Here is a 14,776-nt window from a genome sequence, read left to right as displayed (position 1 = left end):
CTATCTCTGATAATACTAATGTAGTTGAAACTAATCATGAAAGTGTTTCTCAGTAAAAGAGTGTCAAGCAAAGTGTTTAATGAATCTCTATTCAAGTTGGGAACGTGTGATATTCATGCACAAACTTGAGTGAGGTGTTAAGATATGTCAAATATTCTATTAGCAAATATTATTAAATCAAACATTATGTTAACTGGAATTTAAACATTATTACTCGCGTGAGTAAATATATGGTACATATTCTTTAAAATAATATATCATAATTATTCTTTAAATATTTTTATAAAATTTACATCATCAATCATAAATAAATCCATTATTTCATAAAATTTACACAACCTCTACAGTCACAGAAGAAAGAATCACAGCAGCATTTATAAATATCTTTGCCATTACTATACAAGTCCATGGCTTTAAATTGTAGTCCACAGAAACTGCAGCAACATGCTTGCAGTTTGCAACAAGGCACTCTCAACTGCAAATCAGAACCATGGCTCCGATAACAGTTGAACACCATTTTATCATGCACAAGCTCAGTAAATAGGACACCCTTTAGATTCAACACCTGGAGCAGTTGGACATGAAGCTAAGGGGCACCTATCTGAATCACTGCCCCACCAGTTTATGCTGATACGTTCCATCCCCAAACACAAGTAGAGCAAAACCCCCATGAAGGCCAAACCAGCATCAAGTGCCCCAGACAAGACATAGTTGTGTCGGCTCCACCAACCACGATGGTAACGGTACACAACAAACCCTGACACAAACCCGACAAGAACCCAACTGCTGTAGTTTACTGCTGTGGCTGGAGGCATGTCAGCTAGTGCACCCAAGAGCACTGGCACAGTGATGAGCCTGATCCATTGTTTTTGAGGCAAGGCCTTGTGTGCTACCCAAACTAAGAAAGGAGCTATTGCTCCAGCCAAGAAAAACCAGTTAATAGCCGAGTAGTGTCCAAGGTCTCCGAAAATTCTACGAGGCCCTATCAAACCCCATATCACAGATGCGTCATAGAACACATGATCACTGGGACAAGTCCAAGGACTTCCTGCTGGAAGCAATTCTCGTTCGCATATGTTTGGAACAGTGTTCATCAGCCACCATGCTGTTAGTAAATGCACCACTGCGGATATTAAGGTGCCCAGTACCTACAGAAGCAAGTAATTAAGGGGATTCTTATGATTCATAATTTGCTAATAAGTTAAATTTGAAGAAAACTTCATCTTGTAAACTGAATACTGAAACCGTTATGTATCCTTTCACTGTCAAAATTGTTATGATTATATCTATACGTTTTTTGAGTATTAGGACTTAAGAGGATCGAATAGAATCAAAGTTTGAAGTAAAACCGAAAATCATAGTCGCATTAAGAACAAAAACCATAATTAATCTTAAAAACAATAACTTCTGTTTGTTTTTTCTCTGTTTTTGATAAGGGAGGAGTAAGTGGGCAAACCTGTGCCAAGAACATTTCTCTAGGAGGGATCTTCATGTAATGGCCAAGCTTAAAATCTTGTAAGAAGAAAATCGCTTGCTTCATGCTCACATTACCATACACTTTAAACAACATGCTGGCAACAGGATATCCTGGGTAGACGTAGCCAATTATGTACTCTGTTATTATATTCAAAGCTGGTGCCTTCACCACAAGGAAAATTAGTTTTTCTTAGCCCATATGATTGATAACGAAGGAAGAAAAATCAAACTATTTAATTCAGTCACACCAATACAACAGTTAAACTTGAAGCAGAGAAAAAGTATACAATTGGGTGTGGCATCAATTTAATGTTGTACACAAATTTTACCATTACCAAGAATTTTATTTACTTGTGTACCTGATTTGTTGTGGCTCTAATTACTCCAATGGGAAGAGTAAATGACATGGCAACAACACAGGCTAACACCACACCCCACCATGGTAGTTGGAGTTCATTGTTGAAATATTCACATACAGATACAGTTGCCACAATGTTGAACAGAAGAATGCAAAGAAACCACCATTCAGGAACTTGTTTGTAGTTCTTTCTCATGATCTTCGTGTGTATGTCTATCTTATTCTCTTGGAATGCAGACTTACTCAGTCGCAACATTTCACTGCAGTGACAACAATTCAACTACAGCGACACATTAAAACTTTCAATGGAAACTAGAAATAGCTTGCTTGATTGATTATTATACCTCCCATGGAAGAGTGTGACATGAACGAGAGTTGCAGAAAGACAAGCAAAACCAATGCCATAGGACATGGCAAACATGGTGCTGAGATAAAGAGGACCCTCACGCTCATAAGCCTCCATGTCAAGGTGAAAGTTGGAGTCTATTATAGCTGAGATGTTGTACTTTTGACCACTGGACATGAATAGGTCATCGGAAAATATGGGGAATCTTCTTGCGTTGTAAAGGTTTGTGGAATAAGCAATGGGCACGATGACATATACGAAAATGGCAAAACCAGCAGCAACATTAGCCGTAGCAAACCATGGACTGGCCAATGGGCTACCAAGATATGAACATATACTTGACCAGTCAAAACCAACAGCACCAACTCCAAGACCATGCAAGCCTGAACCTAACTGGTGTGCTATCACGGACGAGGGAAACATCCAGCAAATCCACGAAATCGATGTTAACATAGGGAACAAGTAACCAGGAAAAACATAATACGCAAAACTGCAAAGAAATGCTGTGAGGAAAAACTGATTCCGAGTTAACCCTCCCTTTTTTCTCTCCTCTTTCTCATGCAGCGCCCTGAAATAAATTGAATGCATGCATGAGTTGTAATATTATTACGCAACCTGGAATTGATATAGTCATATTCATATAGTTGTTCTTCTTCATAATTTGACACCATTATCTAAATCAAGATTACATCAAATGGTAGAAAGCTTAAGCTCAAGCAGCAGCTACAAGGACCTGCTAGGTGACTCGAAGTCTATATAAAAATGAGGTAGACTCATAGAAACTAGTTACTGCATGTTATCACTTAACATGCTGAAGCACAAGATAAAAACAAAACTTAAATTTACAAGAACTTCTCATTAGTAGCAACAAGGATTTTGGAAAACTTTTTAGGGGTGTGGCTGAATAAACAACTTAATTAAGTATTTTATTCAATAAAATTAGCATAAAAAAGTTTGTGATAATAATTTTGATTATAAAAAAACTACTTTAATGAATTTCGCTAAGAGGCATATGGAAATAAATAAGAATTTCACAAGTTTAAATAAGTTGTGTAAAAAGTTATTCTAAGTGCATAATTCAGTTAAGTAATATATTCAGTATTTTATAAATAAGATGATCATATATAATTGTTTATTTATTTTTAATATACCATGAAAAATAATTTTATATTTTAATTTTTTATCTATAAAATATCATCAAAAAATAATTGTATGTAGATTTTACTTTATATATAGTTATATATTTTTGTAAATTTATAAATAAAGAATAATGAACAAATATATTAATGTATGATAAATAAAATTAAGTTCTATCAGTTTAAAGTGTATAAAAAAAAGAATAACAATCAATGTTATATATTATAATTTTAACATATTATATCATTAGTAATTCTTAAAAGTATAAAACATATTTATTATTTTTTTAAGGTAAAATGTATTTATGATATATTAGAAAATAAATTATCTTAAAATCTTCAAAATTATATATGAAAAATACATTATAAGGATATAAGTAAATTATAGTTTTTTTTTTAATATTGATTGAAAATTTGAGAGTATAATAGTCCAAGAAGGAAACCCTTGACAAAGCCATCTTGGCTCAAGAGGCTAGCAAATTCAAAAGCAAAGGGGCTTTTGCTATCAAAGTGGATTTAGAAAACAGTAGTTATGATATTTAATAACTTAAGTAACGAGAGATTTTGTACATCTTTCTGGTAGGTTTGGAGAACATCCTGGGATTATGTTTTATGTGTGATAATGTGAAGTGTGTTCTTCAAAACTGAAGAATAAGTGTTTAGTTCAAGCTATTTGATAGAGCTAATAAGAGTTATGGAGAGTACCGGGTGTAAGGCCCATAAAAATCGTTTATTCATTTCTGACCCTAAAGTAAAGGCCTCCCCTTGTAATTGGGTCTAGGGCTGGCCCAAGTGATAAAACTAAACCCTAATCTGTCCTAACATACTCACCCTCACTCTTCACAAAATCAGCCGTCACTCCTTCTATTCCGAGAGAGAGAGCTCTGCTAGGGTTCAGCTACCTTTTCGCATCAAGTGAGCTCGAACCAGTTTTTCCGCTTCTCGTAAGTCCATTTCAACTCGTGCTCGTACTCCCTTCTGTGTTTCTTCATATTTGTTTTCAGCTAGGATTCTGTAGTGAGCTTATCTTGTAATCTGCTCAATTGTTTTCCAGTTCATAAGCATACCCCTAGAGCCGTGGTGTTCGTGTTTGCGGTTGAGTTCCTGTACTAGCATATTCCAGGTAAGGGAAGCTAGAACCCCCTTGTCTAGTGTGATTGTGATTTGTACCGTTTTAGTTTCATGATTTTTGAGTTTGATATATTGTCATGGATGCTTGGACTGGCTGGTTTTTCCTATTTGGTGTATGTTTATGTGTGATGCAGGCGTGAACAGTGGCGAGCACTGATAATCTCGCCTAAGCGAGCTTGTCTCGCCTAGGCGAGATTAGCAGAGGCTCGCCCAGGGCTTTCTGCGCGAGTTGTCGCTCAAGCGAGTTGTCGCTCAAGCGACCAAAACTCGTTTTGAGTGAGCAGATGTCTCGCCTAGGCGAAGGGGATCTCGCCTAAGCGAGAGTCCTTCTCGCTTGAGCGAGACCCTCCAGCCTGAGCGAAGAGCTGGGCGAGGATGCGTCCCGAGTTGATTTTCCCTCTATGTTTGGATGTTTAGCTTATGCTTGTTTGAGTTACTGAATGAGGGCTTAATGGGAATGATTATGCATGATTGGGAAAGGATTATATGTGGGGAATTGTGAGCTTGGCTTGATCTTTATATGGATTGTACATGAGGGGTTGGAGGTATATATATGTATATATGTGTGTGGTCACGAATTTGGCATGAGCAACAATGGACCTTGATGGTTGGTAATTCGGTGGCATGATATTGGTATGAGAGGAAGTACTTTATGCATGGTTGGGAATAACGAGTTGGCGTTGATTCAACCTGTGATAAATGAGGGTTGGTTACGGAAGTTGGTATGAGGTTTCTATGCATGATATCTATATCTATTACTTGGCTGTTTGTATATATTTGGTATGGGGTCAGTACATAATTCCTTGAAGTCTCTAGGTGGGACTTTAGGGTCGTGCTTCAGTGGTCGGTATGTAATTCCATGGCCCCTGTTAATGGGTGTTCATGGTGGTGTCCCATCTATATAACTTGGTAAGGATTCAAGATAAGGATCGCATCCTGACACTCTAAGGAGTCAGTTAGTCTCACTTAGAGCGGACTAACTCCTGTGGTGAGTGTAGTAGGAGGCCTGAAATTCATTAAGGGCTAACCTTGTGGTGAGGGAAATTGATTCATTGTAATATTTGTAACACATAGCTCGGGGGTGAGCAGAGGTATCCACCACAAGTGCAAGCATCCGCTGAATCCGACTAAGTTATATGTATCCGGATGAGTCGAGTCTTAGTGTATTGTTTGGAGGGTCTTAACATGCTTGTGTGATGTAAGTGAAATGGACTGTGAATATGTATATGATTACTGTGATGAACTGGTTTTGGCACTAGCTTACCCTTTGCTTGTTTATTTGCTCTGTATGTTATTCTTCTACTCTTGCAATGATCATCAATTTATTGATGGGAGCAAACGCGAGAGGCATTCGTGGTCAGCAGAGGAGAGATGACCCCGCTGCATAGTCTTTGAGCTGGACTTCATGTTTCTTTTGGGTTTTGTTAAGGCTAGGGCCCATGTATTGCTTGACTCCTTAATACTCTATTTCCTCCTGTTAGACTTTTATCCAGTTTTCTTTGGTACCGTGGTGTGCATAGAATTGTAGGGGTTGTGTCTGAGACCTCAGATCTGTGCGATTGTACTATGTATGTGACGTTTCTTTTAATTTCGCTTAATAATTAAATGGGACGTTACACTGAGTACATACATACTCATATTATCACAATAATATTGGAGAATGAATCCATAAGGAATGACTTACTTTATTTTCCAGACTCATTTAGTGAATTTTTTTACAAGTTATATAACTATTTCATAATTTTTTTTATTGTATTTATGTTTACTAATTTTCATATTTATTAAGATGTTTATTATTACTACTATTACAAATGCGAATTGTTTGTGTTGATTAAAGGATTCTTTTTAATCTAGTAGTTTAATTTATTTTACTTTCCTGCATAAAAAATGAAATATAAGTATTTTAAAAAATTCAACTACCTGAAAAATTCTTTGATATCTTAATTATTTAACTCTTTTAACATTAAACTAATTATAACTCACGGTAATGACTGACAAATATTAAAAAACTGATAGAAGTTTAAAATAAAAAATATTTACAGGAACTAAAAATAAATAAAGTTATATTAGCAAAGACTAAAATATATTTAAAATTATTTAAAATCATCTATAGTTAAAAAATCGTACTTCACTGTCTAAATTGATCGTTATAAATAGAAAATACAGTTTACATTTGAGAAAAATATTTATTATAAATTTAAGTATAATATAAGTTAGGTTTAATTAGTCTGATATACTCACTATAGTTTAAATATGTAATTTTGGTATCCACTTTTAAAAATGTGTCAATCGAATCCCAATTTTTAAACAGGTATCTTAATTAGGTCTTTTCCATAAAAAAATTATTAACGTCATTAACTTTATTCATAACTTTTACCATTACATTTTAATATAAATATCAATACATAATAACGGCGTTAATAATTTTGTTCTGAAAAGAACCTAATTGAAACATTTCAAAAATCGAGACTCAATTGACATTATTTTAAAAGCGTATACCAAACTGACACATCTGCTACCATCCGCTACCATCTTACTAATTAAACATATAATTTATAACACTTTTTTTTTTATATACAAACTATCTTAAGAAACAAACACATCCTAAAGAAAAAAAATATATAAAGATGATAATCTATGGGATGGATATAAACAAATAAATAAATACCAGTAGGTAAATGGAGAAAGTAGCTGTGGCGAAGAAGTGTCTTCTTTACCGTTGATTTTTTAAATTTTGATCTAATGGCCAATTTTTTTTTCTTTTATTCTTCTTGTTTGTTCTTGTTTTTTACTTTTTCTTTTTCAAAGAGTTCATAATGGCAGTGCCTTTTTCCATTTTTAGAAACTAAAATAAATATTTGGTTGTTCAATAACTAGATTAACGTATCAATTATCCAAATAGAAAGTGAAGTATTTTTCAAACCATGTGTTTGTCCGTTTGGTTTAGGAGATTAGAGAAAAGAATAAAAAGAAAAAAAAATCAGTGATTAGATCAAATTTAGTAATGATAAACTATGTTTTCCGAATAAATTTTTTTAAAAAGGATTGAAATTTTATAATTTTACTAAAATAACTGGATCGTTTAAAATTAAAAAGTTTTAAATTTCATCGTAAGAATCTGAAAATTTTTATATTTTCAAATTCATATTTTGTTCTTACTATTTTTCTTTCTGTGTTTCATTTTGTTTTTGAACCGACATTGTTATTTTTTTATGCATGATGTCACTCAAGGTTTTTTACTGATGTTAATTTAATAAGAATTATTTTGTGATTTAAGTTGTTAGGACTTTTTTTTATTATTATTATTTCTTATATAATATTATCAATGTTTATTAGGGATGTGAATTAAATTTTCTTCAATTGATATTTATCCTGATTTTTTTTGTCAAAATTTGTAACATTTTTTTATCATAGAAAAATTATCATTTTTTATCAATAGTTTATCAAAAATATTTTATAATGTTAACTTTAAACTTTCAATCAATATTAATCAGAATTGTTTTTGCTATTAATATCAATGTAGAAGTTTTTAGGTGGACAATAATAAAAAAAGTTGACAGAAAATTTTAAACTATCAGAACCGTGAAAACTGTTTTACTTCAATGAAAAAAATTGTTAATAGATTGTTAAAAATAATTGTTAAAAACCTCTACAAACTTTACTTAAAATAGATTGTTAATATTAATTCCACTTCAGGCGATTTTGTACCACTTTCAGTATTGGCGCGTATCGCAGAGACTGTTCTTAATACAATTAGGTGGGTTCTTAGGATTTGTTATCAGACAAGGGCATCAGCCTTTATGAAAAGTCTTCCATTATTAGGAATGAATGAAGGTGAATTTAAAATACGTTGAATTTGATTTAAATCTATTTTTAATATAATATAAAAATTATGAATTAGATTCTATTTTAAGAAAAATTAAATATATATTGGTTTATTATTTCATTTAAGTCACGATCAGATCATTTATTAATTTATTAATGTTCACTTCTATTTTTGTGAAATATATAAAAAGTGATAAAGTTAAATTAAACTTAAAATATAATTCTTAGCAATGTTTTTGTTAATTCTATTAGATTATGCATTATGCAGTAACATTAAGTTGAAAATGAAGTAATGAGTACGGTACCTGAAGAGCGAGACCTGCACAAGGTTCTGAGGCCACCACATAGTAGCGGGCTCCACGAGGTAGCGTCGGAATATACCGGCCCAACCAAAGCCCAAAACCTGCGACGTTATAACCACCAGTAACGCCGCTAAAACCGTTAACTCCTTACGGTAGAACACTTTAACAGCGCTAACGAAATGAATGGCGTAGACGCTAGCGGCTCCCGAACTTGCGAAGATAGTGATAAGCACGTGCTCCTTCACGTTGAACTTCCCTGGGTTCAGTGTGAACTCCCACTTCGTCCCCTTCATGAACACGCGCTTTGTCACCGCCGCCGCCATCAGGTGTCCCGCCGGCACCACCGCTATCTGCGCCGAAATCGCCGTCACAGACAGTGGCTCTCTCCGGAACCCGAAAAACTGGTTTAGGAAGGAGAGAAGCACGCACGCCAGGGTTCCCAAAATCCATGTCCGGAAAGTGAAGGAAGGAAGCGACGGATCGTCGGTCACCGCAACCGTTAGCGCCACCTGCTCTACCGGAGAATTCTCGACGGCCGGCGAGTTCTCCGCCTCGGAGATGGCGTCATTGTTCTGATGAGGCCTTTTAACTGAAAAGTGAGTCAAAGAATATAAGAATTAGAAGGGAAAGCGATAACTAATCGGTTGTTTGGATCTCTTAATGAAGAAATAACGAAAAAGTACGTTTGAAGAATTAGAGAAAACGAACTTAGAGGGGCATTAATTTCAGGATCATTAGCCATGTTGCTGGGGTATGTTTCTCATTCGTTTAAGCTAAATCGCGCGCACGTCACATGATTCACATTTTCGTCTCCACTTTTTTTTATAACAATAAAAAAAATTAAAATATAAATAAAAGGTAATTACTAAAATGAAAAAAATATTAAAATAAAATTTGGAAAGAATTTATGTAAGATTTCAACATTATATATCCTACCAAAAAATTAATAACGGTGAATTGCATGAACCACATATAAATTAAATTAATGTGGTTCAGCTGTCATTTGATGATGAGACTTGTCCTTTATCCCATATAAACCCTCGTATTTGGTCGTGTTTTTCGGCAACGTTCATTGATTGAATCAGAAGCTTTGTCTTTTTTCTAATACAATAGGGAAAATAAGAGCCAGAGAATCATGTGAAAAACATATTTTTCAAAACTGGTTATTTATTTCTTTTCCAAAATTTGACTAAACAAAGGTAGCGAGTAGAAGTAATAGTAGCAGTCTCACAACATTGGTTTACGATGACCTTTTATACCTAAGAGAGATTAGAAAAAGGTGACACAATTAAAATAAATAATATGTAATAAAAACTCAATTGTAAGAAAAATAGTATAAAATATTTTAAGAATAAGAGTATACAAAAAACTCACGTACGTATTAGTGTTTGTGTTGTCCTCTAAATAAATTTAGAGTTTTCTACTTTGAGAATCTGCAAATTATTAAATGCACTGTATATTGTGAACGAAAAGTCTAAACATAATTAAAGCAAAATACTAATAGTAATTATATGATATTGTTTGTAATCTTTTTATTATTATTATTTTAATATATATGATGTTTTAGAATTCTATTTTTTATACTATACCAAATTTCTACTTCCGTCATTTCTACGAAAATCATGTTTCACATTATTTTTTAAATTATTTATTCTCTCGTTTTTTCACTGAACGCATCATATAATTTTGGTCATTCAAACACGATATATAATTTGGGTCCTCAAACACACTATATAATGATTATCCTGATGAGAAAAACAATTTATCCCTCAAAAACAAATTACATATGTCAACTAAAAGAATTGACTTCGTGTACACCACAAGGAGAATATCTCATTTACGAAGAGTAAGGTATTAAAAGAAATAATATAAAATCTATATGAATTTAAAACGCTCATAAAATCTTACCAGACATGATTACCATTTATAAAGACTATTTCTTAATAGATATTAAGACATAGGTAAAGTTTGAGAAGTCTAAGCCTAATTCAATTTAAGATGAGTTTTGAGTTATTTATTTATTATAATTTTATTATATAATTGAATATACAATGAAATTATATATATATATATATATATAAAAGAAAAGTGAAGTGCAAACCTTAGTATATTGAGTTGGTTTTAAAATTTGAATCAGGTTTAAATGATGTTAATACAATAGTAGAGTCATTAAGAGTTTGTTATAATTAATATTAGTTGCATCTATCCTAACATCCATTTTTATATCTTTATCTACTTTTATAATTGATGTGCTCATTATGAATATTTCACATATGGTAAAAAATTTAATTTTCTTGATTCAATCTATTTTTATTCCAATTTAATCCATTTAAAATTCATTTTATGGATCTGAATTTCAATCTAATATACATTTTATATATTTAATGGATTGGATATTCATTCTCCAAATCAAAACTTTTAAATATGGATGATCCAAAAAATCCAATCCAAATTTTTAATTTTAATTTTTAGTTGAGTTAGGCTAAAGGTTAAAATGGACTAAGCTAAATTCATATTTAAACGAGTCTTGCTCGACGATTTGTATGGATCGAACAAGCCCGACAATCCTAAAATGTTGGGCAAGCCCAACAATTAGAACGGGTTGGGCGGCCCGACAACTTGAACGAGTCATTGGGCCCGACAACCTGAATGGGTTGGACGAGCCCAAAGACTTGAATGGACTGGGCCAACCTGACGACTCGGACGAGTTGTGCCCGATGACCTGTACGGATTGGGCAAACCCGACAACCTTGATGGGCCGAGCAGGCCTGACAAATCTGACAGGCTGAGTCAGCCCGATGACTCAGACAGACCGTGTCAGACGACCCGTATGGACCGAACAGGTCTGACGACCCGAACAGGCTGAGTCTGTAACATCCATAAATTATACTATAAATAAACAATGTATTACTTTATTTGTGAGCATATTAATTTAATATGTATCTATAATATATATATATATATATATATATATATTATTACAAAAAAATATAATATACATATTATTAAAAATAATAATATATCTATTATAATAAATTAAACATATGAATATATGAATATAAAGATTATAAATATCCAAAATATACAAATAATATAATTGAATATTTTATAAGAAATATATCAAATACTTTAGAATTTATACATGTTAATGAGAAAAATATTTTTATTATAATAATAGAAGAAACATAAATAAAACAAATATGTGTGATGAATGATTGAGTTATAAACAAGGTTATAGATTCAAAGGTTATCTAAAAGTAAAAAAAAAAGAACAAAATCTAATTAGTATATATATATATATATATATATATATATATATATATATATATATATATATATATATATATATATATACGTCTTCAAACACATGTAATAAAATCATGTTAACATTGAAAGTATAACAATAAATTATGTAAAAATAAAATATCGGTTGAAAGTATAACAATAAATACATGTCTCATGAAATTTTATTTGGTATTCTAATTTCAAATGTCTACAGTTATAATTTCTTTCTCAATATTTGATATCGAATAAATAATCTTCCTCCTAATATTGAATATTTGATGATATTATATTTTTTTTACCGTAACTTTTTATTAGTTTATAAAAAGGCTTAATACCTTTTTGGTCCTCATTTTTGTAGTGTTTGTTGTGGATGATCCTCGTTTTGACATGTTTAAAATGGTCTTCATTTTTACCGAATGTTTAAAATGGTCCTCATTTTTACCGAATGTTTAAAATGGTCCTCATTTTCGCAATTCATGTTTTATTTGATCCTTTTCTTTAACATCATTTAAATCATTAACGAAGCATTATACAAGTGGCACAGTTTGTATTAGGGTGTGTTACGTGTCAAATTAGGGAAATTTCTTTATCTTCGTCTTTCTTGAGCTCAAATTTGCAGATGAAACAGCTAATACTTGTCATTTCATTTCATCATTGGATTGCAGTTGCAGCTAATATTTTGCATGAGGCATCTGTATGCAAATTTTAGAAAAAGATTCTCTGGCTAAAAATTAAAGATACGCATGTGGAAGGCGGCTAGAAACACACATCCAACAGTTTGGGAAAGAGTGATTACAGAAAAGGACCAAATAAAACATGAATTGCGAAAATGAGGATCATTTTAAACATTTGGTAAAAATGAGGATAATTTTAAACGTTATGTCAAAATGAGGATCATCCGCAACAAACACTACGAAAATGAGGACCAAAAAGGTATTTAAACCTTTATAAAAATTAATTAATTAATTAATATTGAAACAGTAAGAAAACGGGTACGAGTATGTATACGAAAATATACCTGTTATCCGGTAAAGATGAGAATGAAATAAAAGTTTGATACAAATTGAATTTGAAGTATAAGAAATAAGGATAAATTTTTTTTATAGGAATGAGTATAAAATAACAAAACTTGTCTATATGTCCGATCGTTATCATGCCTAGTAGCAAGTCCTCAAAAGTCTAACTCTTCATGTCTTATAAATTTTAAAGATTACGGTTAGATAATAAAAAACATTTGGTAATGTGTGAGACAAAGAAGTTTTAGCTTACTAATTATTAAGCTTGGACACCTTTTATTATGGTCCACGTGTTAGGTTCAAACTAGTACTCATAGACTTTTTTTTTTTGGTATTCACTTTTTAATTTTATTGACGTGAGTATACTATCAATTTTATTTTTTTTAAACTAGATTCTTTTACTGTTTAAATACTTTTTTTTTGCGATAAACTAAATTCCCATCTTATTTTTTCTTTTGAGGTTTTTTTTGTTGGAATTCTGTTTTTTTTTTCAGGTAGCAATAACCTAAATAATTTATTTAGGCTAAAATGTCATAAAATTGATCATAATACTAGGTCTTTTTAACAAAACAAAAATATTACAATTAGTTACAAACCATAAGAAGTTTTAGAAAAAAATTTGCATTCTCTCACATTTGAAAAACTAATTGTGTATCTTTAATTATAAAAATATTTTAGAAATCACTCTCTAATTAATATTCTCATTATGAAAACATCTAATTAAGTTTTCTTCACAAAAAGTCACTCAGTATTAAATCACAATGTTAAGTATATCTTTCACTATACAACCTTTTTCTTGGTTACCTTATATACTACTAACTTAGTTGATTAGTCATTTACATGGAACCCAATAAGAAAATAAGTACTTATGTGATTTAAAAGTCTCGATCAAGCCAAACAATTCATATGATTTTTCACGAAACTATGGTAACTTAAATCCAAAACAATATTATGCACATATTGTCCTAATGATACCAAGCTTCAACATGGTCATGTCTTAGCTCTAATTTTAGTGTTAATTAATTACCGACACAATGATCATACTAACATCAATCTTCAATAGTTTCACATTTAGTATACGCTTACAAACGTATCATTATGAAAATTATATAATCGTTTCTCACTGGATTACAAGTTGTTACAACTGATAAATATCACATCAATACTATTGTAGTCGCAATTATGATCATAAATAGCAATTTAAAATCATGTAAGGGAACTTTAATCAGTATTGAAAGATGCAACCTCTTAATAAAAAAGGATTTGATTGAACTTTAGACATGTGAAAGGAAGTCAACCTGACTCTCACAGGTTAGCTCATCATGAGTCAGATTAAAAATGAGTGAACCCAACCCAGTTTATTTTATTGTGAGTTAGAAAATTTGCAACCCGACTCAACCCACCACGGGTTGGTGGGTCAAGTGGGTTAATTCACCAATCTACATAAAAAAAATTATTTATGTATTTATTTTTAAGTATTCATATATTTAAATAATTTTTTAAGCAATCCATGAAATGACAATCACAGTAAAATCAAGAACCAATGTCTTCATCACGCTCACCACCAATATATGATTAATTATTTTCAAGAAATTGTTCATATAGTCCAAGAAAACATGACTAATATTATATATTTTTTGTCATGTTATTTAACAAAATATAAATAAGAAAATACACATTTTGTCATGCTAATTTTAAAAAAATGTTTATAAAACAGTTGATTGAGTAATTTACTAAAGATTAGAATATCAACGTATATAACTTAACAATCAAATTAATTAAACATTCAAATTATTCAAATATTATTGAACAACATTTTAACATTTAAAAATATGAAATTGTGAACCTATATAATTAGGAGTATTAAATAATTATTAAAAAAATTAAAAAATTTGTAAAAA

The 14,776-nt window shown here is 31.5% G+C and overlaps 1 protein-coding gene across 1 annotated transcript; it reads right to left on the bottom strand.

Annotated features, from left to right (window-relative positions):
- Positions 1 to 263: 263 nt before the first annotated feature.
- LOC114176432 (oligopeptide transporter 7-like) lies at positions 264 to 9,438 on the bottom strand. Its single transcript, XM_028061475.2, has 6 exons — positions 9,283 to 9,438; positions 8,578 to 9,163; positions 2,179 to 2,748; positions 1,836 to 2,094; positions 1,457 to 1,639; positions 264 to 1,148 (listed from the first exon to the last, which is right to left on the bottom strand). The coding sequence occupies exons 1-6, from the start codon at positions 9,314 to 9,316 to the stop codon at positions 534 to 536; spliced, it is 2,247 nt and encodes a 748-aa protein (XP_027917276.2). The 5' UTR covers positions 9,317 to 9,438; the 3' UTR covers positions 264 to 533.
- Between the last annotated feature and the right edge of the window lie 5,338 nt (positions 9,439 to 14,776).

Source organism: Vigna unguiculata, chromosome 3 (assembly GCF_037176805.1).
Source record: "Vigna unguiculata cultivar grain cowpea cultivar isolate G323 ecotype 2 chromosome 3, ASM3717680v1, whole genome shotgun sequence".
NCBI lineage: Eukaryota > Viridiplantae > Streptophyta > Magnoliopsida > Fabales > Fabaceae > Vigna > Vigna unguiculata.
The sequence above is the reverse complement of the archived record's forward strand: the minus strand, read 5'-3'. Positions and strand labels throughout refer to the sequence as shown.